General features: G+C 38.3%; 1 protein-coding gene across 2 annotated transcripts; it reads right to left on the bottom strand.

Annotated features, from left to right (window-relative positions):
* Positions 1-337: 337 nt before the first annotated feature.
* On the bottom strand, positions 338-23,609 carry PPP1R10 (protein phosphatase 1 regulatory subunit 10). 2 transcript variants are annotated; one of them, XM_032210101.1, is made up of 19 exons: positions 23,215-23,609; positions 13,389-13,503; positions 12,903-12,989; positions 12,192-12,327; positions 11,900-11,951; positions 11,701-11,778; positions 11,075-11,248; positions 10,801-10,906; positions 9,682-9,791; positions 9,069-9,169; positions 8,826-8,973; positions 8,404-8,565; positions 7,207-7,453; positions 6,125-6,200; positions 5,470-5,670; positions 4,894-5,008; positions 4,519-4,626; positions 3,791-4,366; positions 338-3,401 (listed from the first exon to the last, which is right to left on the bottom strand). In XM_032210101.1, exons 2-19 carry the CDS (start codon positions 13,490-13,492, stop codon positions 3,292-3,294), a joined length of 2,691 nt encoding a protein of 896 aa, XP_032065992.1. In that variant the 5' UTR covers positions 13,493-13,503; positions 23,215-23,609; the 3' UTR covers positions 338-3,291. The 2 variants fall into 2 exon arrangements, with proteins under 2 accessions (XP_032065992.1, XP_032065993.1); XM_032210102.1 differs by lacking the exon at positions 5,470-5,670.
* Positions 23,610-23,905: the final 296 nt, after the last annotated feature.

The raw sequence follows: 23,905 nt of genomic DNA, 5'->3' as shown, positions 1-23,905 counted from the left end.
CATTATAAGGAATCCTACCTGTAGTAAGGAAACAGTATGTTTACTGCATGGGGAAGATAATTGAGTGACAGGTAATAATAGCATGCTTTATGCTTGGAAGTAGCTACCTGTTTGTTCCCTGTAGATTATTTATTCATTTTTATATGCCACCCATCTCGCTGTTATAGTGACTGGGGTGGGGGGGTTATTATGTAGTTTTAAGGCAGATATAATGGCTTTCCTGGTAGAGGAAGTCTATAAATGGACTTTGGGCAAAAGCAAACCAGCTTGGTGTCATCTTAACTGCTGACCCAGATCCTTTATATGAATCTATTCTTGATCCCACTTTTATTTCTCGCACGAGTGATACCTCTATGGAAGGAAACAAAATTATGCCCAAAGATTAATCAGGATATTAACCATGAGGACACCTCCTACTCCAGGTATATTTCCTTGGTTACCTCTTTATCAGTGGACACAATACTGCTCCTTGCAGATTCTAAGAGAATATTTAGCCTCCCTGTGTTAGTGGTGTGAACTATCCTGTCTTAAGGCGATCCCGTACAGTGTTTGAGCCTCCAATTGGCTGTTGTATCACGAGGATCAAATCTCCACCCACCTGAAGTTGTGAAAGTGCTAGGGCCATTACACTACATTGTTGTGTGGTTAAGCAACTTCAACTGTCAAAATTATCATCTGTCTTGTAAGCCTTCTAAGTCACCTTAGAGAATCAATTCCAAGATCACTTAAAAAGAGAGTTGAGCAAAGAATTTGTAGGAAATTCTTGTGCGAGGAGTAGCTGACCTTAAGAGCTGGACACATGGTACTGTTTTCAACAAACTCGTTAAGAAATATATTTATTATTAACTTGATATGCCATCCATCTCACTTTTAAAACATCTAGTTTTATCCTGTCTAAGTTCTGTACTGTATTTTGCTTTTTCTTGGGTTTTTATATTTTGGCCCTCAGCACTTTTCCTGTGAAAAAAAAAGGCAATGTTATGGAAGATCAACATGACTAGCTTGTTCTCTCCACACTAAATTATGCCTAGCGGGTCCTCTCCAAGGAGGCAGCTCAATAAAAGGCAAGACTTCTGAGGGGAATAGTACTTAAACTTGAGATAATCGGAAACATCGTAGCATGAAAAAGCTAGAAAAAAGCTTAGCTACCGTTAGAAACAATGGTTACCAAAGGGAGCAACTGGCCTTAATAGTTCAGTAATGTCCGGAACGTGGAGGGAGAATGCACAACTTGCTTCAAATTATTTTAAAGAACAGATTAGTTCAACAGAAAAAAAACATACAAGCAGAAAAGGCAAGGCTTCAATTTTACATAACAAAATTATTTTTCACATACTACTTTAGTGTGGTACTTGGAAAAGATGGATGACACATGAGAAAAGATGACCTTGCTGCATGCTGTAAACACCACTTGCTTTTTTTCCTTTAAAGTTGTTTTGGTACCCAAAATAAGTCTTTTATAAATGTTTGGAAATCTTATAATCTTTTACAGAAGATTATACTCATCTTACTGGTCCCATTTGACTGTCCTTACCGTGTGTGTATATACTACCTTCCAAAGAAACTCATTAACCACCAACTAACTAACCCTAACCAATTTCGTTGTATTTAAGTACAATGACAATAAAGATTATACTTAAACACCACTATGGGCTGTCATCATTTAGATTTAGCAGTACAATTTATTATTCTTATTTTTCCAGGTCTACATTTCTAACTGAGGAAATAGATATTTAGGCTGTATTCCACTTCAGGATAATTTTTAAACCATTTTCAAACATTTTGTAAAAGACACAGACACATTGAAACCTTTGATGTTTCCTAGGAATACTTTCTGAAAGAATGTGTTTTGCAAAATTCTTCCAAAAAAAATGCTGCAATCCCTAAGAAGCGAACTTTTATTGGTGTGGTTTTTAACCCAGGGAAATGGGGCCAAGCGCTGGCTTGACCAATACATGAGCCCATCCAAGCAAATACAGTATTTGCTTTCTACTCAGGATAATAGAAAACAGCTCAGAACTGAGTATGTGGATTCCCTTCCCTCCTCCCATCCGAAGAATATCATTATTTATCTAAAAATTGATAGTGCTAGCATCTTCAAGCTCTACCTAACTGGCTGGTTAATGTACATTTTAAAGACCTGGGAAATTATATTCGCTTTTTGCCAACAGAATGCAATTCCCAAGCTCAACAATGAACACGTCCACACTATCAATTGTTAAATTAGATATTTCTTTTTCACCATGTTTATTACTAATGTACAAAATATACAAAACTCAGAGCGAGACATTTTGTTCCCCCTCAGGAGAGAGATTGCTGCACCCACTTCAGGATGAGGGGAGATGAAAGATGCTGTGAGAGTCCACATCTTACGAGACTGTTTTTTTTAAATAAAAAAAAAAACCACAACCAACCATGTAAATCAGGAAAACAAAAGTTACCCCTTTAAACCATTAAGTCTCCGGATTGAGTTTTCACAGAAAACAGTTTGTAGGTTTCCCCCAATGGCAGACTTAGCACCAAGGGAAACCACATCTGTGCAGTTCAACATAGAGCACTGCAAGGGGGTATGTTACAAGGGGCGGATGGGGCATCCTGATTCGAGAGGGTATTATTGTGCAAGTGGCGGTGGCTGGAATTCCCCGTTCTCCCATTGGGCCCTTTGAGGCAGCATCAAATGGATTTCGGCCCTTGGATCTCCCAGAACGATGCACAAGCAGTTGCTGCACCCTCTCCCCTGCCTCAACACACACACACACGTTCCTAAAAAGGAGTTTTCCTGCCGATGATGATGCCAGCTCTTCCTCCAGACCAAAGCAAGTTCAACAGTACTGGTCTGGTTCCTGGGAAATTCAACAACACTGCCCAGTTAAATCAAGGCTGCAAGCAAGTACATTCCCCTCTTCCTTTTTTGCTGGTTCCACAGGAATATTTATATAAATTGCTTTTAAAACAAAAACAAAAAAACAAAAACACACAACCGCCCTCTTTCAAGTCTCTTTGTGCTTTCAAAGTCATTGGTTGCCTCCCCTCCCCGGATGGGGAGGGGGAAGATGCCTCCCAACAGTCTCCCTTTTGAGGGTGTGTCAGTTCGTCAGTAGCAGCAGATGCCGAAGGAGGAAGTCGTCACGTTCCCTTGCTCCAAGCATTTAAAGGGGCCTCACAGAAGCCATAAAAAGCAGGTGCAGCATCAGTCAGAAAGGGGAACCAGAGGCGGAGTTCAAGGTCAATGGGAATGTGCGCCAGATGCCACAGTCAGGATAGGTGAGAGGAACGCAGGCTCCTGATATGCTAGGGCAAGGGGGGCCCATTCACACCCGGGTGGTAAAAGGCACAGTTGTTCTCATATCTGCAGCTGCCTTTCATGGTGAAGTGGCGACATACAGGACGCTTTGACCTATCTGGAAGGCAGAAGGGAACAAACAGGAGTGGGTCAGCCGCAGAAGCAGGAACTCCACACGGTATTCACTTCCCCCAAGCAAGCCTACCGCTCTCTCATCTTAGCGCAACTCCAGCCCAGAGCCCAACATGCACGGCACAAAATCACAATTTGAAAATGGCTAATCGAGTGGCTTTAAAATAAAATAGGTTTATTTTAAAACCCAGCTCAACATTCCTGCACTTTGAAGTATTTGCTTTTTAGAACCCTCCCATCCCCACCCCATCACTGTAATAAAATGCCACTCTTAAAACTTTTATCGTCTGCCTGCTTCCCCATGCAACTCAGAATGCCAGCACCAATCCCTCATAGAAATCCCCATCCCCCGTGGGCGCAGGAATTAATATTTACCTCCACCATGGCCGCCTCCGTGCCCCCAGCCGTGGTCCCCTGGGTGACCTCTGCCATGGTCCCCTGGATGTCCCCTGCTGTGGTCCCCTGGATATCCCCGTCCGTGGTCCCCTGGATGACCACCTGGATGTCCCCGGTTGTGGTCCCCTGGATGACCGCCTGGATGTCCCCTGCCGTGGTCCCCTGGGTGGCCCCCTCCTCCGTGACCTCCATGGCCACCACCGCCGTGTCCCCCTCCATGGCCACCGCTGCCGTGTCCCCCTCCATGGCCACCGCCCATGCTGTTGTTGGGAGGGCCCCCCCTACCATTGGGGGGACCACCACTCCGTCCGCCTCGCCCTCGGAAAGGAGGCTCTCCACCTCTGCTGCCACGGCCACGATGGAAAGGTCCAGGGCCGGGTCCTGGGCCAGGACTGCCACCTCTCATGCCTCCGTGGGGCCCACCACGCATGCCACCATCAGGAGGATCCCAGTATCCATCATTACACTGGGGAGGAGGTGGGCCCATCATCCGCGGTCCATTGGGCACACCAGGGCCTGGGGGCATGTTAGGACCGCCTGGGCCTCCATGTGGTCCTAAGGAAAGGAGAAGAGGTGTGAGGTAAGTTAGCTTCAGACCTGTTAAGACCTACAGCCGTCATCTTCGCAGCATTCTATAGACCCCGCCCTCTTCTCTTTCCACCCCACCTTGAACTGTTCCCTTCCCTTAATAACAGATCTCTGCTTACCAGGCATAGGCCCTGGCCCTCCAGGAGGGAAGTGCTGCATATTTTTGGGCCCTGGTGGGAATCCATTGGCAACCGGGCCAGGTCCTGGTCCAAGCAGCCCATGTGGAACTGTAACAAAAACAAGGAAGCTGTTAATTAAACCGATAGCATTAAAAAAAAACACCACTAGCTAGACTAATATTCAGACTGGCTTAAGGTATCTTTTTTTTTCTTTTAAGGGCACTAAGTAGACTTGTATCTCCCATTTTCAAATCTATAAAGGGGAATACAAAGTCTGACACATCAGATGGGCTTATGGGAAATGAAATGAATCCAGCTGAAGGCGAGTTAAAAGCTAAAGAGAAACAGCCCATTGATCTCGACTATTCTTTTTACCTCCTGAAGGACTTGGTCCAGGCTGGCCCTGCAAATTGCCAAGCAAGTGCTTAATCTTGTCCGAGTAATCTGGCTGCTTCATCAACTCTTCTGTTTTGTGATTGTTTGAGCCGCCCTGCACAAAATAAGAGAGAAATGGAAGAAATTAGAACATGTGTTCTATCTTACCCCTCCTGCCCTGTCTTTCCATTACTTCTCTGAACTTATACATAAACCTGCTTAGAAATGCTATGCCCCAAGTGAATAGTGATTCAATCTTGAACCCTTTGTACAAGGGTCTCACTAGGAGCAGAAAATGGGTTTCAAGAAAGAATCCCATTCATCAGTTTCACTTACTGCTAACTTGGAAACTCTCATTACTATTGTTAACTATCCTAGTCTTATTTTCTGGAACCTACGTTTTTTGGAGGTGTTTGGGCAATATGAGACAGACAAGCTGGGGAATAGTTTAGGGTTCTGTGCTATCTTCAAGGCAGATGGCACGTGTGAATCAAAGGCCACGTTTCACGCTTTCTCAATCAGGCATCCTTTCCACTATTTAAACAACAACAACTAGCCTACGACGCTTCTAGTTACCATGATGGAGGTGAGAATCTCCTGCATGTTGATGGAAGAAGAGCTGGGGTTGGGGCCCTGTGGATTCTTGCCTGCCCCCATGCTGCCCATGAGGTTGGCCAGGACCGGGGGGAGCTTGGAGCCCCCAGCTCCGTCCGGAGACTGCGAGGCGGTGGATGGGTTGAGTCTTTCATCGTAGGTGGCCTCATCCATGGAGCATTCCTGAGAGAGGTGACAGAGGAGACACAAGGAGTCAGGAGGGATTGGCTGCTGGGGAGCTGAGTGCTCAAACCCGAGGTGGGTGAGACTGGCAACCAGAACTTGGGGGCATACAAAAGGCTGGAGGGGCTGGAGGACCCTAGGGCAGAGCAGCTACGTTAAGAAATGTTCCCCATCTCCACTCTGTTTCTGTTACGCTCAAAAGGAAGCAGAAATGTTAAGAGAGGGAGATAGGTTACAGCACGTAGGACTTCCAGTACCTTTTTAGAAAGTTCTCTGCTAAATATAATGGAACTTGGGAGCCTTATCTGTTAAGTACCCTGAGCTAAAAGAATAGTTGTCCTATTTTAACATTTAAAGGCAAGCTTTGACCTCTCATTCCCACTCTACTATAGCCCACATAGTTTTGTCTGTTTAAAATAGAGGGTGGAATAAAAAAGGGACCAAGCATATTTACCTCATCTAAAGGAATCAGCTTGGGTGGCACTGGCTCATAGGACTCTGGGTCTGGTTCATGAGGGCTGTCAGGAACACTGAAGGAAAAAAGACAAAAACATCAGCTTGATGTTAAATAAAAGATGACAGGGGAAAAAGGTCAATTTATATTGGCTGAGATAACTGAGCCTGGAATGTTAAAAGGTGGTTTAAATCTCTGGACAATATATGAATTAAAAACTTTCTTCTTCCTCCTCCCACAGAAAACACTGTCAGGAGAAAAATTCAAATTATTAGCAACAAAACTGCATTTAATAGAAATTGAACAGACAACCCAACACAAAGCATCTCAACTTTAGGATCCATAGGCTTATTGGGATTTAGAGCATCGCAAACACTTGTCTCATAACCACATGGCAAGGAGGATCTATTGGACAGTCAAAAGGGACGCCTTGAGACCAGTTGGCTCCCAATTACTGTCAACATTATATAGCTCAAACCCCCAAGCACATGACTTTGGGGATTTTGCCACGTTGCCATGATAACGGGGGCAATTTCCCTTCTCTTCTATCAGTTTTTCAACATTGTTACTTCAGCAAGTATCGTTAGCATTTAGTTCCCCATTTCCCACATCCCAGATCACCACATCCTGTCAAACAAGCTGTGGGTGGGGAAAGGGGATCCACACATTGAAACATATACTGCAGATTACAATTTCAACAGACAGAATAATATTATATCCATCTTGGGCTCTTCAGGCCTTACAAATATCCATGACCAGAAAGCATAGGTCAGTAAGCCTTCATCAAAGAGCCAAAGACTATATTATTGTTTTTCTCACAATGCCAATGGGGAAAGCACAGCCAGCACTGCTCAAAATTGGACTAGCTGTATCATATCTTTCAGCATTTTTTTTAATTTCTCAGCAATAAGTCATCATTGCTCTCTTCCCGAGTGTGTTTGTGAACTGACCTTTTTATATTTAATTTATTAGCAAGTCAATTGTGCGTACGTATTTTCCAGTTAAGGAATAGCTTAGAATCTTGAGTATGTATCCTCACCCCTATACAGATACATTTCAAATATGCTCAATAGTTTACTCACCTCTCTTTTGAGAGAAAGATCTCCTGTAAAATGCCTTTCTCGCGCTCAGCTTGAGTGAATTTCTCCTGACTCCCACTTCCTGGCTGAACCAGTGGGGCAGGCAAATCAATAGGCTTTGGGTAGACCCAGGGGACCTTCTCTTCCATCGCATCATGGCTAAGTCGACGGGCTGTCTCAAAGGCATGGCGATCCAACATTATTTCTCGCTTGGCAGCCTCACCAAAGTCCTTGATCTTATTTACATTGACTGTAGGAGATTGAAAAGAAATTATATTCAGCATTTTATTTGTTTGTTTGTTCATTTAATCCAGCTGCCTATCTTATTTGCATGTGATTCTGGGAGGTGTACAGAATGAAAACACAACAATTAAAAACTTCAACCACTGAAACTCATTAAAACAGTTAAAAGCCATGGTTAAAAAACACAATGACAAAAAGACAGGGGAAAATAAGTTTAACTCATGCACAGCACAACCATTTAACGGGCTCCATGCCTCCATGGAATGTAATAAATATCTAAGATTAGCTAATGGACAAAACTTTCTATGACACAAAACGCGTTAAATCTTTTAAATAAAGAAGTAGTGAATAAGCATATCTACGTACAAACACAGAAATGTGTATCTTTGTTAAGTATATAAGTAAACTTTTAAAGCTGAAAAATCTTAAAAAGTGAAGCACTGGAATATATGTGCCTTCCTGTAAAATTGACATTTTGTGAGAAGCAACATCCATTATGGCAACCATTTTAGGAAGCCATCCAAAATATGGTTTAATTGTCTGAATGTACCCAAAGTGGGAGATTTCAATTCCTTATCCTATTCCACTCATTTCAATTACAATATTTTAAAGATCTCTGCCATTAACTTTTTGTTCTGAACATAGGAAACGTGTGCATCTCTCAGGGGAACACCCAAACTTAAATATTTGTCAGCCTTTGACCAATTTATTATAGCCCTCACATCACAATCTCTAGATTAGTTTCAGAAGCATAAATATTAAACAATTACTAGTTTACAATAAATATCTTTACAGCTAACCATGAGGGGGATCAGAAAGGTAAAATGGGGGTCATGAGCAAATTAAAGTTGAAAGTCCCTGCTCTAGACAGATGACAGGCATAACTCTGTTCTGTGAGACTTCCTAGGATCTTGGCAATTTTCTTTTTTGGAAAAGGGGGAGAAAAAAAACACCCACCTCTTTCTGTCTCGTCCAATTCAAAGTAGAAATACTCCCGCAGTTTATTCTCCTCAGGCCAGCTCACTGTTTTCTTCTTTTTGCCCTTCTTTGTCAACTGGGTTGAATCAGCTGGACTCTCAGTCGGCTTTGAATCCAATAAACCTCCATGCTCTGAGGAATCTGAAAAAGCAACAATACTTTAAAGCCTGCCAAATGCGTCAAGTACTTGGAATAACAAGAGAGAGATAAACCACCATCACTCAAAGCACCTTAGGCTGCCATGGTGTTCCAGATACCACTTGCATAAATGAACACCAGTGACTGGCTGGTTAATCACCTAGGAAAAGGCTGCTAACCTAGGCAAGTATGGCGGAAAATGTATCACGCTATAGATTCAGCGCATTTTGTAATGTGGAAGGTATTATTCTCCCTTCACTTACTTGTCTCCATAGGTTCAGGCACCTCTACAGCTGGCACGGGGGTACCAGGTCGATCCACATCCATTGGTTCCGAAGCTGGGTTCAGCTCTGGTGAAGATGGCTTGGCAGCAGTGGTTTCTGGAGCTGGCTTCCCTTCAAAAGGACTTGGCTGTGAACCGTGAGAAACAAAACAAATTTAGTTGATTTCTAAATTTAAAGCCATCTCTGTAAAAAGGAGGATTGCTGGCTCTGCATGTTTCCTACCTTAGCTGCAGTTGGAGACAGGACTTTCTTTTTCTTTTTAATCTTGATTTCTGGGACAGGGGCAGAGTTTAGGGCATCCAAGAAGCCTAATCCTTCCATAGCTGGAGAGTAAATTGAGAAGGGCTTAAGAATCATTCTGCACTAAAAGTTTCCTAATGATATGAACAGCCTTCCTTTCCTTCTCTCCCGAGCCACTACTACTCTACTGATGTCCCCGGTGTGGCCTTCCACTGCCCCTTCTCAGTCAGTGCCACCAACGTTCTCAGCTTTTACCCACTTTTGCTCCCAACCATCACCCCAAATCACTTCTGTGTAAAATAACTATTTTCTTTCTCTATACTGAAACAAAATGGCCCCGTTTCGCTTATCCATCAAACATATCCAAGGTGCACAATCTGAGCATAAAAATGTTCAAAACCCGACTAAGAAGCATGGAACATTTTGTGCATTGAATATTTGCACATTCCTATTCAACATGAAAAGATTTTAGTTGGGGAAACTCAGCAATCAATTAACAAGCAAGATCAAAACACTGGTCTTCTGTTTTCACTGGTTTTATCCTAGCCCAGGTTGCTCCTTAACTCCATGGCTATGAAAAAGGAGAATGCCTTACGTTGTGCGGGGATGATCTTCACTTTAATTTCCTTGGTAGCATTGGGTGTGGTGTTGAGGGGTTTGTATTTCTTCTCAACAGGTGGGTTATCTCCCAATGGGTTTGATACACTATGGAGAAAAACAGTCCTCAAGTCACTCAACAGAGAAGACGCTGAATAGTTCACAAAGTTGAATAATATCTTTCATGTCAAACAAGATTCCCACTTCTAGGTAAATGTTTGATCAACTCTCTTTAACAAAAATACAAAAACAAAAATAAACCCCAAGGTAGAAGAAAAAGCAGTTGCTTCATTGTATGCCATTTTGTGAATATGTTGCTCTACTTCTTTAATCTATTCTAAGCCTATCTAAAGCACCACAGGTCTCTTTGGGTGCAGCCAAGGCAGACCAAATATTCTTCATTTGTGTGGGGGATGATGGAATATTTGGAATTTTAAGAGGATGTCATGGGAAGGTTTGGGAAGAGCTTGTTTATTTGTTATCAAATCTAGCACAAATGATAAAGGAAGAAAGTAACCTAACTGATATTCTCCTTGCAACCTGTTTTCTTTTTAAAGCCCGGATTAGATTTCTCAGAGCACTTCCTAAATACATTAATGTTTACATCTAGTTATGACTTTAAAATTAAGTTCTTTAATTGTTTGAATACTAAAGCATGCCAGTTCATAGATTAATTGGAGAATATAAAATATTTATAAAAATGCAAACTGAATAAACTCTAGGGGTCCTTGGTGCTCACTGAACTTGGTTGTTTTCTTATAAACGTTTCACTGCCCTGACAAGGATGCACACTAGTTTCAGTAATGAAATGTTTGCAAGAAAACCACCAAGCTCAGAGAACACCAAGGACTCCGAATTTCAACCCTGAGCTACAAATATTCTCCTTTATCAGTGAACAAACTTTCCTGAACATCTAGTCTCCAAATACTACATTTCTTTTGTTATGCACAAGAAGCAAGAAATTCTCCCCACTAATGTAACCATCAAGTTTGGGTTACAAACTAGAAAGGTGCAGGCTTAAATCATTTGAACAAATTATATTACCAGATTCAGTCCCACATATGATAAATTAAGGGACAAAGTGATTTTCTTTTCCTTTTAAGATCATATTACTTACATCTGTCTTTTCAATGGTATTGGCTTGAAACTGTATTTATCAGGGGCTACTGCAGTGTTTATGTTCTTTTTCACAGGAATTAGAGATGGCGTTTCCATTTCCAAACCTACAAGCAAGCAAGCAACAGTTAAGTAGCAGAATAATTTAAAAATCCCAGGAACATTCTATAAGTATGGATTGAGCCTTTTGTACAAAACTAATGGAATTCTAGCTAGGCTACCATTAAGATAAGTCTAACCTAAGTACAGCCATTAAAAACTCTAACTGCATTTACCTGTGGAACGAAATTTGGCATGGCTAGGTGCTGTGGTGCGGAGAGATTTTGGTTTTTCTTTCTTCTTTTCAGGAGCCTCCTCAGGCTTCACTTCTGATTTGGTTTCCTGAGGTTTCTCCTGAATGGAAGGTGCTTTGCTTCTGTTTTCTTCCTTTCGTTTTTTCTTTTCTCGTTCTGCAAAGGACAAACAAAACCAGCGGCTTAGGAGGGCTAAAGGACTGATGCTTTTTAGTCTTTCTGAAAGCACCCCTTTTACCACACAACATCCAATCGCATTTTTGCCTTACAGAGATACTTTAAAAGTCTAACGTTAGAATGTCTGACAATATATATTTCTTGGCCTTTTCGCTAAGATCAAAAATGTAAGCAATAGACTGGGGAGGCAGCTTATGAGTTAACTGGGAATGTTTAAAATATTCTCTCTCTCTCTTGTGCGGATTGTTTCCTAAATAGCATCTCTTTCCCTCATCCCCAAGGTTATCCACTTATTCCATTACACCTGGAATACAAAGTAGATGATACACTTTAAGCAACACTGTGGTCCCAGATTATTGTAGTGAGAATCTGATTTCACTATAAAAAAGCTTTCATAATCTGTGCTTCTGTGGAAATACAAAGCTACTAACCTGTAGGCTGGGAGCTACTTTGAGAGCGGATCACACCCATCCAGTCGCTCACCAGTATGGAAGCCAGTCGACGAAGTTCTAATAAGGAAAGAATGTATAAAGCACTCAATTAATTAAAAAATGTTTTCTCAAGTATGACCCTACAAATCCAGAATGGTGTCCAATATCAGAGATCTGTATATGGTAAAGTGACAATTACCTTCATCTTCACTTGTTTTGCTGAGCTGCTTCACCAATTTGGCAGTATTGTTCTGAAAAAAAAAAAGCAAAAGGAACAGTCTGTTAAATGACTGTTACAATCTACAGGGTGTATCATCGCAGATTATCACCCCTAAAACTGGGAATATTGTTTTGAGTACTGAAATATATGAAACTGAAGAGAAGTTAAACCCCAGTCTTCTTCCCTCCAATTTGGGACAAAACATTTTTTGCTTTGATTTTGAAAAGGTCAAATTAAAAGGATAATTTCCACTATTGTGCAGTTAACTAACTTGTTTTAGATGATCCACGGTCAGAGGTAAGTGTTGGAGTGTGAGTAGAATCTGCTGGAGAAGAGGTACGTTACTGGAAGCTTTTGAGCTTGTTAGCCACGTGTTAAGGAGCTTATAGCCACCAACTTTGATGAATCTGTAGAACGAGGAGACAAAGTCATGGTTCATAGGTAGAATGATATTACAGCTTGCTTAAATATAGGTTGCAGAATAATTACGAGTAGCTGGATACACACTTTTAAGTCAAGCGAGGATCACATTACTGTAATGGCTGCAAAGAATACGCGTAGTGTATACAAACTCACACGCTTAAATAGCATAGTTTACATTTTATTTGTTTCATAATAGATAAGTGTATTATTAGAATTTCCAGGAATACAGAATTAGAACAAGTATTATGTCTTCCGCTCTCGCTATCATCACTGCCCCCATCTAGACTCACATTCATACTCTTTCATTCCATTCCATTAATAAATTACCAGTGTATCGGAATCTGACTGAAAGCAAAGCAAGATGAACAGCGGTGAGAAAAATGCCCAAAATCCATAATAAAGTCCATGGGATCAAATTAAAATAAAATAACATAACTTAATGGTACTGTTATCAGAATTTGTTAATTAAAAAACCCACTTGCTTTTAATACACTGAACATCTTGCTCTTGAAACTAGCAGACCTAACTTCATTCCCCACAAGCATTCAGCAAAACTTACTTTGAGAGTACATCTTGTGCTCGGGTCTGCAACAGAATGTTCAAGTAGATGCAACGACTGACCATCTTTTGCGCGTCTTTCATTAAACTGAAATGAAAAAAAAAGCCAGGAATGGAAACTTTCAATTTGGTTGCAGATAAAATGAATGAAGGATTAGTCTGCCAAGTATGTAAAAGCCAGTTAAGATTAAGAGAAATAATCGGGGGAGGGGGGGGGAAGGAAATGAAATCACTCCATTACTCCATTCTTGAACATCATGTGTTAATGTAACTGTAAGAAACTGCAAAATGCTGACAAACTTTAAAAAAAATAGGTCTATCAATATCATTTCATATTTTCCCACCTAAATGGCCTTATTCAATTAATATCAGTACAAAGAAAAATAAAATTTGGTCTCAACAAAGTATTAAAAGTGGTACAGTATTTCAGTATGCCAATAATTTGCAGTTATAGGCCATTAATGGATTCTTAACACTTGACACTTACTTAAAAATTTTAGTGATGCCTTCATGAGTTTTGACTTCTCCATCTTTGCCAAGGAAGCAATCCAGTCCCTTGAGGAGCTCTTTTGGATCTATGGGTCTACCCATGTTTGCAAATTCTGTCAAAAACAGGAGAGGATATTAACCAATTTCGTTGTATTTATTTTGTACAATGACAATAAAGACTATACTATTAAATTCTTCAGGAGGATTAAAAAAATCAACAAATTTTTAAAAATGTTTTAAAAAATAAAACTTTTCAAAAGTTAGCAAGATTTGTCATTGTAGTATAGCAAACAAAATGCAAAAACACATGGGAAAGTGTCTCTCTCTTACTAGGTGCAAAGAATTATCATGTATCTCCTAATCAGCAAGTCCTTCAATGGGGATTCTTGAAGTTTTGGGAATCCAATATTTCACTTTAACATCTATGAATATTTTGGTAAATATTGAGTAAGTGTTGAGTAAAGGAAAAACAAAGAGCCCCATTCCTTCATGAAAATTCATGTTCATTTGGCCTTAAAACTAGAGTCCATTTCTAAAATATGTAAAATACGCAAACATTTTGTTGATTCAACTAAAATTGAGTAAGTCCATTTATCTAAAGTCCACAGCACCTATCCAGTCCAAATTCCAGAGCACTGCCCATCTGTCTTATTTTCCAAATAAGATAGTGTTTCTCCTATCCCCAGAATTGCCATTTGTGTCTTCAGCTTTAAAAAGCCAGGCCAAGGTATCAAATATGGATTTCTAAGTGCAAATGTATTTACAAAGTCTCACTGAATTCAATGTATTCCCTGCTAAAGTATCCAAGACCATATTCTTCTTTCTTAAGATCAGAATGTAATTGTTGAAGATACCCCCACCCCCCCCGCTATTTGTCTTGTAGCAGACGATTGCATACAAATACCAGCCAAAAACACGCAAGATACTACCCAAGTGTTACAAATGATAACTATATCCCAGTGAAACTCCCTAGGGCGTTTATGGGGTCTCATTTGCCTGACATCCAATTGATCAAGCATAGTAATAAGGTTCTGTTTGTGTTACATTTCTATTACCCTATACTGGTGGCCTCTAAAACTCATTCGATTCTGGATTCACATAGTACTTGCTGAGTGGGTGCCAAAAGTAATTTGGTAGTAATTCAAATGAAAAGTATTTCAAGCACCCTGATATACTGTATACATTTTCCATTTGCCCTCAGGTCTTAGTGCGTAAGTGGGAATCAACTAGCTGAACTGCAAATTACAGCCAAGTGCTCATCTTAATCACAGGGTTTGTTGTTTATGCTTAAGTTTAATATGGCTGTGAGACTATATTATGTAGTTCAGAAATCTGCCACAATTCTGATTAAAGAGCATTGTTTGAAAGACAAACCATCTGATGGTAGTATCAAGATGCGTAATAAATTTGTGTTGAATGTACTTGATCTTTTGTTGTCAGAGCTTTATATAGATATGTTCAAGGAACATAATTTTAAATTTTTAAAATTATGTAAATTAAATTTATCTGCTCCAGTAACATTTGGGCCACACATGGCTGACAGGTACTCAAAAGCATTGGTTCTTAATTTCAACTTTTAACTATATCTTAAAGCAGCTATTTAATTCCAAATGTGGCTCATCTAAAAACTTTTTAAGGTGTGAAAACGTACTGCCATTTTGGTCAGCTCATTAAGTTCTGTAAATAAGGCCTATACTGTGGTATGTTTATAAATTTCATGGTAAATGGAGCATTGTTCATCACCCCTTTGCACTAAAGGTGTACTTGTTGAAATCATTGTAGCCTGTAGTTTTAACCATCTTCATACTACTGGATTAGATATGGACATATCAGTAATGGGCTTGCAATTGCAAACTGTAATTGCATTTAGAAGTATGTAGACAGCGTAATCAGGTGCATCTGATTAAATTCTTGTAAGTTTGATGCAGTGAAAACTGTCTGTCTTAAAAGAAATACATTTGTTCAGGAATATTCCATTTTGAATTCAAAATGAAGCACAATAAATGTACCTTAATGAAATAACCTATTATTTTATGTCATCTTGCAGCACACGTTTGCAAAATTAAGTATGCTAAGTTTTGGCCTTCCCCATTAATATGCCAAATATTTTTTTTAAACTTTCCACAGCATTAAGTAACTACATCTCTGTGGTAGAAGCAATGACCAATAGTCAATGGAGCAGTCTTCTTTCTTTTCCAGAGAAAGCATCTTCAGTTCTTTTAATATAGCAAATTGGACTAAGCAGATACCCTACTTTTCCAAAGCCATGTACGTTAGGTATTTGTGTAGAAATTATTTTCCCCTAAAGCAGGAGGGCCCAGGTCCAAGTGTACTCCTATGTTTTGGATAGAGTAATTCTAAAAAGTTGATGGCCGGAAGAAATCAATATCCAGTTGTATTTTCACATGGAGGAAAATACTATCCAGGTATAGATGATAGTGGAGTGGGACTGTAAAGTTGTTACCAGCCTGTGACTTGTAGAGTCCTTGTGCGGCTTCAGTCCAGTTCTGAAGAATTGCTATTGAAGGTCTGTATCATGAATTCACCCAGTAATGGAAAGACCAAATGAGGTGGGCTTTGGAGACTGAACTCCCCTTTCACCCCACAACATGGCCTTCCATATGCAAGACAGCAATACATTGTTGAGGAAAACTTGCACTGATGAAACTTTGGCTCAGCCTGCTTTGGTGAAGAGGACCTCAGTCTCCAGAGCTGTCATTCTGGCACTTTTTCAGCACTACAACCCCAGGAGAGAATTAAAAATAAAAATGTTACTTATCATTTATGCCATTTCAGTTTCTAAACCCCCACATCTGTAGTGGTTGGTTTTGCCAATAGTATTTTGACACCTACTCCAGTAACCGGGGGAAAGCACTCTTTTCATTCATTCTGCCCTTGATTGCGATTGCCTGATTAAAGACTGAAGTTCTGATTGCTAACTGAAGTTTTGTTAGTTGCAAACTACATTTCAAAAACATTATTACATAATGATGCTGTAATTTTATTTTTTTGAGATAGAACAAGGCAGGCTTTCATATTTCTGCTCCATTTGAACTGGCATTAACGATTGAGGCTCTGCAGCTCTATAACTGAAGTCATTCCGAGGGATGGGCGCATTACAGATCATGTGAGATTCCAGGCTGTTCTAAACTTAACCTTCCTTAGCAGATTAACAGATTATGATTAGGTTACTACAAAAGTTTTATCTTTATGTAAGTAAGGAACTCCTACATAATTTGAGAACTTTATAATGTAATGTTTTTAAAAGAAGTAAATACTTAAGAAATTAGTGTGGCCATCATCTTGAATTTAATCAAGTTTTACAGGATAAAGCTTCACTTTTAAGAAACAAAGAATCCAGCAGCACCTGAAAAGACTAATAAATATAAGGCAAATATACTTTCAGATAGTATTGGGACATGTAGCAAAGGATATATTCAAACTATTCAAAAGATATTCAAGAATATAAGCTTTTTAGTTTCCCCTCTTTTTAAAAAGTTTTAAGACAAGTGGCCCACAATATATCAACTAATTCAAAACCAATTTGTTTCACAATGTTATCCCCAAGCAAAAGCTTCTAAAATTCTGAGTTCGTTCCCCCCCTCTCTTGTGTATAAACAAAAGTAAAACATTTTAAACTCAAGTAATGCGTAAACTTCTCACAAAAGATAGTTCTGCCTGATCAAAAGTTAAGATTTTTTTTTGGGGGGGGGGAAATCATTTAAAAATGTTTGAAGAACCAATCTTAAGCTTCTGTTATCAAAATTTTGGTAGGAATTAAAGGCAATTTAACAAAAAGATAAAAACTATACTTTGGAAATATTACTACATAATATCTTAAGTATACATAAAAAAAGTAAAATGAGTTGCAATACAAGAGCATTTGAACTAAAAGGATGAGTGTCGTTTAGGTACATTTCAGCAAAACTGCTCATTCTTTCAACAAAATGTTGTTTTAATCTTGGTCCCTATTTCAAGAGTTGTTAGATTAGGTTTTAATTTGAAGAACTGAAGTGGCAATCCAGCTGCAATTTTTAAACTTACATGTATGTTTTAAAAACTGCAAGACTAAACAGGCAGTTTTATGGCAGTTAATTATTTGAATTATAAAACTATTAAAACCTCCAATTTGAATCAGGTTCTAAAACTATAAAGCTATGAAAAAGGTATTGTTTTAAGACATATTAATCAAATTAGGTTGATTAGTATATTAGCAGCAAATAACTTTTTCTTCAACTGATTCCATTTTTAGCACATCTCCATTAACTTATTTAAAATATAGTTATCATATCTGAACACAAGTTTCATTCCAGATTTATCAACAGTTGTGTTTCAGAAACATTCTGAAAACATGTTTTCTTATAACTAAAGCCAGTTAGTAACGATATACGTTCACTTGGAAGCACCTCTCACTAATCTGCTTTCAAGTATACAAATGAGCAAAACTACAATTGAACAAAATTAAAATTCAAGAATTACCAGCTGTTTTGAAAATAATCAAAACTTGGAAGGTTAAGTAAAAAAGCAATTATACACACACAAACACACTAGAGCAAATAGTTTTCTAATGTAATTTATACTACCAGCTAAATTAGACATTTATTTATTCATAATTGCAATTTGGAACAGGGCTTTCTATGAATTTCTACTCGGGTTGACATAGGATTCATTGAAAATGTTCATAATTACACTTATGCTATTTTATCTCATATCCGAAATGTGACTGGATTAAAAAAACCAAACTTTTTGGCTCAAATCTGAACTCTTGGGAGACTGTGACATCATGCTTTGTTAATAATTCTGCATTTAGCTAAATCTCAAGTAAAATATATGCAAGTCATTCATTGTTGGGGGGGAGGGCTTGATAAATTAAAGTTCCCATTCTATTTCTTAATCATTAAACTTTACAACTTTTGCATTATCAGTAGTGTCTGTCATCCTATTTTTATTAGTTTAGCATGAAAAAAATCTACAAGAACATGTGAATTTAAGTTTTACACAGCAGCCTAATCCTAAATGTACATAAGAAAAAGTAAATGGATCTTTGTCCTCATTCTGTTTTTAAATTTCATTTTAATAATATATATGGAACTAATTTTATTATGAAGCACATGGCTGAGCTATCAAATATCTAACAAATTTTAGATACATTCTACTTGTATCCTAAATTGTTGGTTTCCAGATGCTTCGTACTTGGTATGTTTAAAATTAAAGGAAACTTTACTATTTCATGAAATTCTCAATTTGATAAATGCTCTAAAAATAAAAATTCAGTCTCAGAGACACTTGTTAAATTATAAATTTCTTATAGTTGTTATAATTGATATAGTTCAGTACAGAAACTCATCTAACAAATTATCTACAGCTCTCAAGTGACAACAGACTTTAAATGTTTTTCTAATCCAAAATTTTAGAAGCTATGTTAATTTGAAATTAATGTCTTATTTTTTCTTAGTATTTAATATTATGTCTACATTTTATACCCAGTAATATGGTAGACAGTTCATTATGTTTAAATAAGTTACCTTGATCACATAGGAACCTCAATAGAACAAAGCATAATAGTACTTTTATCTTTCCAAAGATTAACCTTCACAAAGATGGGCAAATACTAAATATTTAGCGGTTACCATCACTCCAAATTGTCGGACAACTGCACAGTAACTTTATATCCAACTTGCAATGCAGATACTGTAATTTTTGTACATTGTACAATGCAACAAAATAAATTATCTGACTAAAAAACATAATTTGATAGGAATTGTAATGTGGGGGATGTCCAGCATATCCCACCAAGATATTCCCATGAAAAAGGTAACAAAAAGCAGGTTGTTAATTGTTGTCAGACGCAAGCCAGTCAGGTCCTCGCCATTATGTTCTTTCGGTTATCATGAAAAAAAAAATCCTAGACAGCTTTCCCAGAATCTTAGAGCTTGGATTTGCTAGAGCAAAAACAAGTTAACATTTAAATTCTCGAAGCCTGGATGAAAAGCAGAAAAATGAAGGATATTGAAGGGGAGGAGAGGCAAGGTATAGGTACTAGAAACATTATCTATGTTGCATTTCTCTCTCCAAAGTACTCCAATTGACCTGAAAATTATCCAGGATTTGACTCCAGAGAATCATTCATTTTGTACTCATAGACTAATATCAGGATTTTAATCCAAGAGACACTTTTATATCCTACAATTCTATTAGTTAGCAAAGTGCTTTAAAATGTGTTCCCAAGGGAATTACTATAGTTACAATTCCTGTTGATTTACTAGCTATTACAAGTACTCAGTTCATTACTGTACCGTGCTAAAAGCCCCTACTCCAAGAATGTCATGTCAATCCATCAGTTGTAGAGATATTTGCTAGACATAAGCAAATAAATCAATTCCATTTGAAGTCAGAATTTCTGGATTGATCAGCTTTCATTTTCAACCATAAAACTGAGCTTGTATCAAAACAGCCTAAGGACATTCTGCGTTAAGAGGCTAAATGAGCCACTTATTACAGTAGTCTTTGAATCAATAACGTTGTTTAAAATACATCTTCAGGCATACTTAGAAACATATCCTTTTAAGCATCAGTTTAGGGAGAAAAGTGGCAATACTCTTATGCTGCTGCACACCAAGAATTCCCCATTAAATTGGACATACATTTGAAGCCCTCTTAAGTGGATTCATTTAGGGTTGAGTTTCCATCCAAATTATACTTACATGGAAATTAGCCTGAGAAATTTCCAGTAAGTATGTTCAGGAATGAAGGTTATATTCTTTGCCCATATAAAAATGAGTATTTTCTCCAAAGAGAAAATTTTCTCCATTTACTTAGTGCTCAGTAAGCAGGGGAATATATTGCCATGTTGAACTATTATCAATGTTATGCTCAAGTTCTAGTTCAGTCCTGATTTCCTTCAGTAGATGTTTTAAAAAAAGACCAATTTTGTCTTATATAAAAAGAGCAAGCAAACAGGGTTGGCTTTCCACATGTGTTTTTACATCACAGAAGGAATTTCACCCAGGTTGTTCAGTGTTATGACATGTCATTGCCTCATCTAACTGACATAATAATGTAGCTCAGTATCTGATACAGCAGCTAAGGCACAATAGTAGTTAAGGCTGAAATCTGTGGCAGCACAATTCTGTTGAAACTAGAGCTTGACCTTCCAGAATTAACATTTAAGAATCCTAAACAAACCAAGATTCTAAAAGCATTGTTTATTATCCATATATGGGAATCCTCTAAATAATGGATTTGGGGGAAAGCTTTGTATTTCCCTATGTATCTTTTAATTAATTTCCTGGCAAGCTGCTGTGCTGTTATTCAAACCAATAATTGTATAAAAATGAATCTTAACTTCAGAATAGCCCATTTCACAATGCAAATAATATTTATGTTAGCCCTCAAGACTATGACAGTATTAACCTTTGTCCTATTTTGCTAATTTACATTGTTCCTTATTCTGTTGTAGGCTGTTCTAGTCTGCGACTTCATAATCAAGTGCTTTTGAATACACATTTTTACTAAAAGTACTTGAGGGAACTATTATTTTCTGCCAGGTTTACACTCAAGCCTTCCTTATGCAGCAGCTTACCTATCCCCCCCCCCCAATTAAATTGACTTTGTATTGCAGAGCATCTTGAGATGCCATGAGGTGCACCAATCATCAAATTTTATAGCCAGAACTGTCACTGATTTAAAAAGGGGGAAGAGGGATGTTTACATATGAAATGCTACCACCGGAGGCATAGATGGAGGCAATAATTTCAGCTTTGTGAAATGTTTCCCCACAGTACTAAATAATCATTGCTTACATGAGGAAAAATCACAAAGGCAGCATTTCTTAAATGCTATCTGATGCTCATGCAGACCCATTTAAGAAACTTTTACGGAATTAACCAAGCTGGGAGGGAGTAATTTGAGCAGCCTCAATAGATTGGAAAACATTTAAAACCCATTATAGACTGCATGCATCAGGAGTCATTTCATGGTGTTGACATGGAAGAGAACAGCAGCAAAAATAAATGAATAAAAACCAAAGTGGTCTGGAACAGAAATGAAGGTTGTGAAATGTAATTAATACCATAAAGATTTTGCTTACCAGGTGGAATTGTGGCTGTTCCCCTCCCTTTGGTGAGGTAATACAAGTAGCTGGATTCCCATTTTTTTTCCTAATGAGCACTTCTTTCCTAGTACATTGTACAGGAACGGCGGAATGTGGCAAATTAATACAAGATTTACCCCTCCCCCCATTTCCTTTGTGTACATATGGCCAAAGAAAATGAAAATACAATACCCCTCCCCTTTTTTGGTAATTTCAGCAAGTGTCAATGACACTAAATATTTGGGATCCAGTGGTAGCATTTCATCTTTCTTAACAGTTAAATCTGACAAAACTAGAAAACATGCTTCCCTGACCCATATCTCATTTCAGAGACCTCAAGATGAAAAAGAGGAAGGGGGAAAAGACACAAAAAAGGTTGTCGGTCTATCACAAATATAGCCACTTAATAAATTTGTCCCAAAACAAATATCACAAACACGCAGGTATCACAAAAACCCAAAGTTCTCATGTGATGTTGAAACCTTAAAAAAATAACTCAGTGGATTCATGATAATACTTTGCACTCCTAGCAAGCTGTACCTAGAGATTTCCCAAAGATGAAGCAGTAGCGGAAGTTTGTTAATCATTTTGGAAAAGTGACAAACCGGTTAGCCAGTTCTGCCCTCCCCCAACTGCTTGCTCAGGGCTCCAAACATAAGTGAAGGGGAGGAGCTAACTACAAGCTGCTTACATCAGCTCTTGAAAGCCTCGTGGGTTCTTGTATAGGAGAGAGAAGGGGCCGCCATTTTAGAAGCATAGGCGATTAAGGAAATAAAAGCAAGAGCCTCCAGAATCTATTGAGAGGAAACTATATAGCAATACAACCCCATCACATGCACAAATTCTACCATTTTATATCAGTTCTACCAACTAGAACCTATTTAACACAGTTCAAAAAGGGGATCCCTTGTTTGGGGAGTGCCAGAGACTCAAAGAACCTCTCATTATTCACCATTGTAAGGTCAGTACCTCCTCCTGCCCTCTCGTTTTTCAGTAGATGAAATAAAAATGGAAAGATCCTGTAAAGGAAAATTGTAATGCTGCTCATCAGGGACAGAAAGATTAAAAGTAAACACTGCCGTACTGCAGCGAGGGGAGTGAGGAAAAATAGATGAAAACATTTAAAAAGCAAATTAAGATCTCATTTGAATCCAATTGGTTTCTATTTTTCTATTACAGTCCTTTTAAAAAAATATCAAGTTTAAAATGATTTTCCAAACTCATTTTGCAATCTTTATTCCTAGATTGCTTTTTCATATTACAAGCCTACATACACATTGGAAAACCTTCGTTTTTAAAAAACACAAACCCCTTAAGACATCCTTAGAAATATAGGTGCTGACACAAAAACCCATCCTAAAAAATGACTCCATCTGGCTACTAGTTGCTTTCTTTGTCCCAACTCTTGCCCTGCAATCTTTATGTACAGATTGCTTATTTAATTCAAGCACTTCTTGTCTCCCACACAAAGAAGCAGCACTTTATAGTTCAGACACCACCATCTGTTATGTGGGAGCTCATTAACCCTTGACAGTCCTGGAGACGGTGGATTTTCTAAAGAGACCATCGTTCTCCTTATATATACATTTTTGGTGGCAAAATGCCTGCGTCTTAAGGGTTAACACCTCAAACAAAACCCACTTTCCCAATTTTTTGTCTTTTCTTCGTGCCATTAGCTCACTTCGACACGGATGAATTTTTTTGGTCAGTTGGTTGAAAATGCGACACTTACTATCCAATTAATTTTCTCGTCGACAGCGCCTCAAGGTTTAGCTTTTTTTTGGAATTAAGCTGTGTTTTTTAAAGAAAAAAAATGAATTTGGTTTTGCTCATTTTAAAAAAAAATAAGCAACTTTTTGCAATAAAAAGCTGCTTGATAAAAAAAAACATCAGGGAAAGTTGTTGCTAAATATTAATTTTGGTTTTATGTTTTAGTGGCAGTTGTTCTCCTTCAGATCATAAAGAATTTTAACAGCTTCCCAATACAGACGATCAGAAATGTAGATGGCTTTTTTGTGTCGTCTCAGAGGCTCAACTGTGGGGCAATTTTTCTTTGTTTCACGATGTTCAACGGTGTCTCAAGCTCAAAGGAAACCTAGAAAATGAATAATTACAATTAATTTCAAAAAATGTAATTTTTAAAAAGCAGATAAAATATAGCATTTGGCTACAAAATTGCCCTTTCGTAAATCTACGTTTCTATCGGGTTAAAAGAACCAGAGGAGAGGAAATAATTTATCGGATGTCAATTTAACGTTTTGGCGGCTCATTTTTGAGTGGCTTGGGATTATTATTATTATTTTGCTGTTGTTAGGGAAAACTGAGCTTAGGGCTTTCTTTGAAGGTTCAAGTTTCAAGAAAAGATATAGGATTTTCAAATGTCAATAACCCTATAATGGGGGGAGGGAGGGGGGGAATAGGAA

Source organism: Thamnophis elegans, chromosome 2 (assembly GCF_009769535.1).
Source record: "Thamnophis elegans isolate rThaEle1 chromosome 2, rThaEle1.pri, whole genome shotgun sequence".
Classification (NCBI taxonomy): domain Eukaryota; kingdom Metazoa; phylum Chordata; class Lepidosauria; order Squamata; family Colubridae; genus Thamnophis; species Thamnophis elegans.
This window is presented reverse-complemented; position numbering and strand designations above follow the sequence as displayed.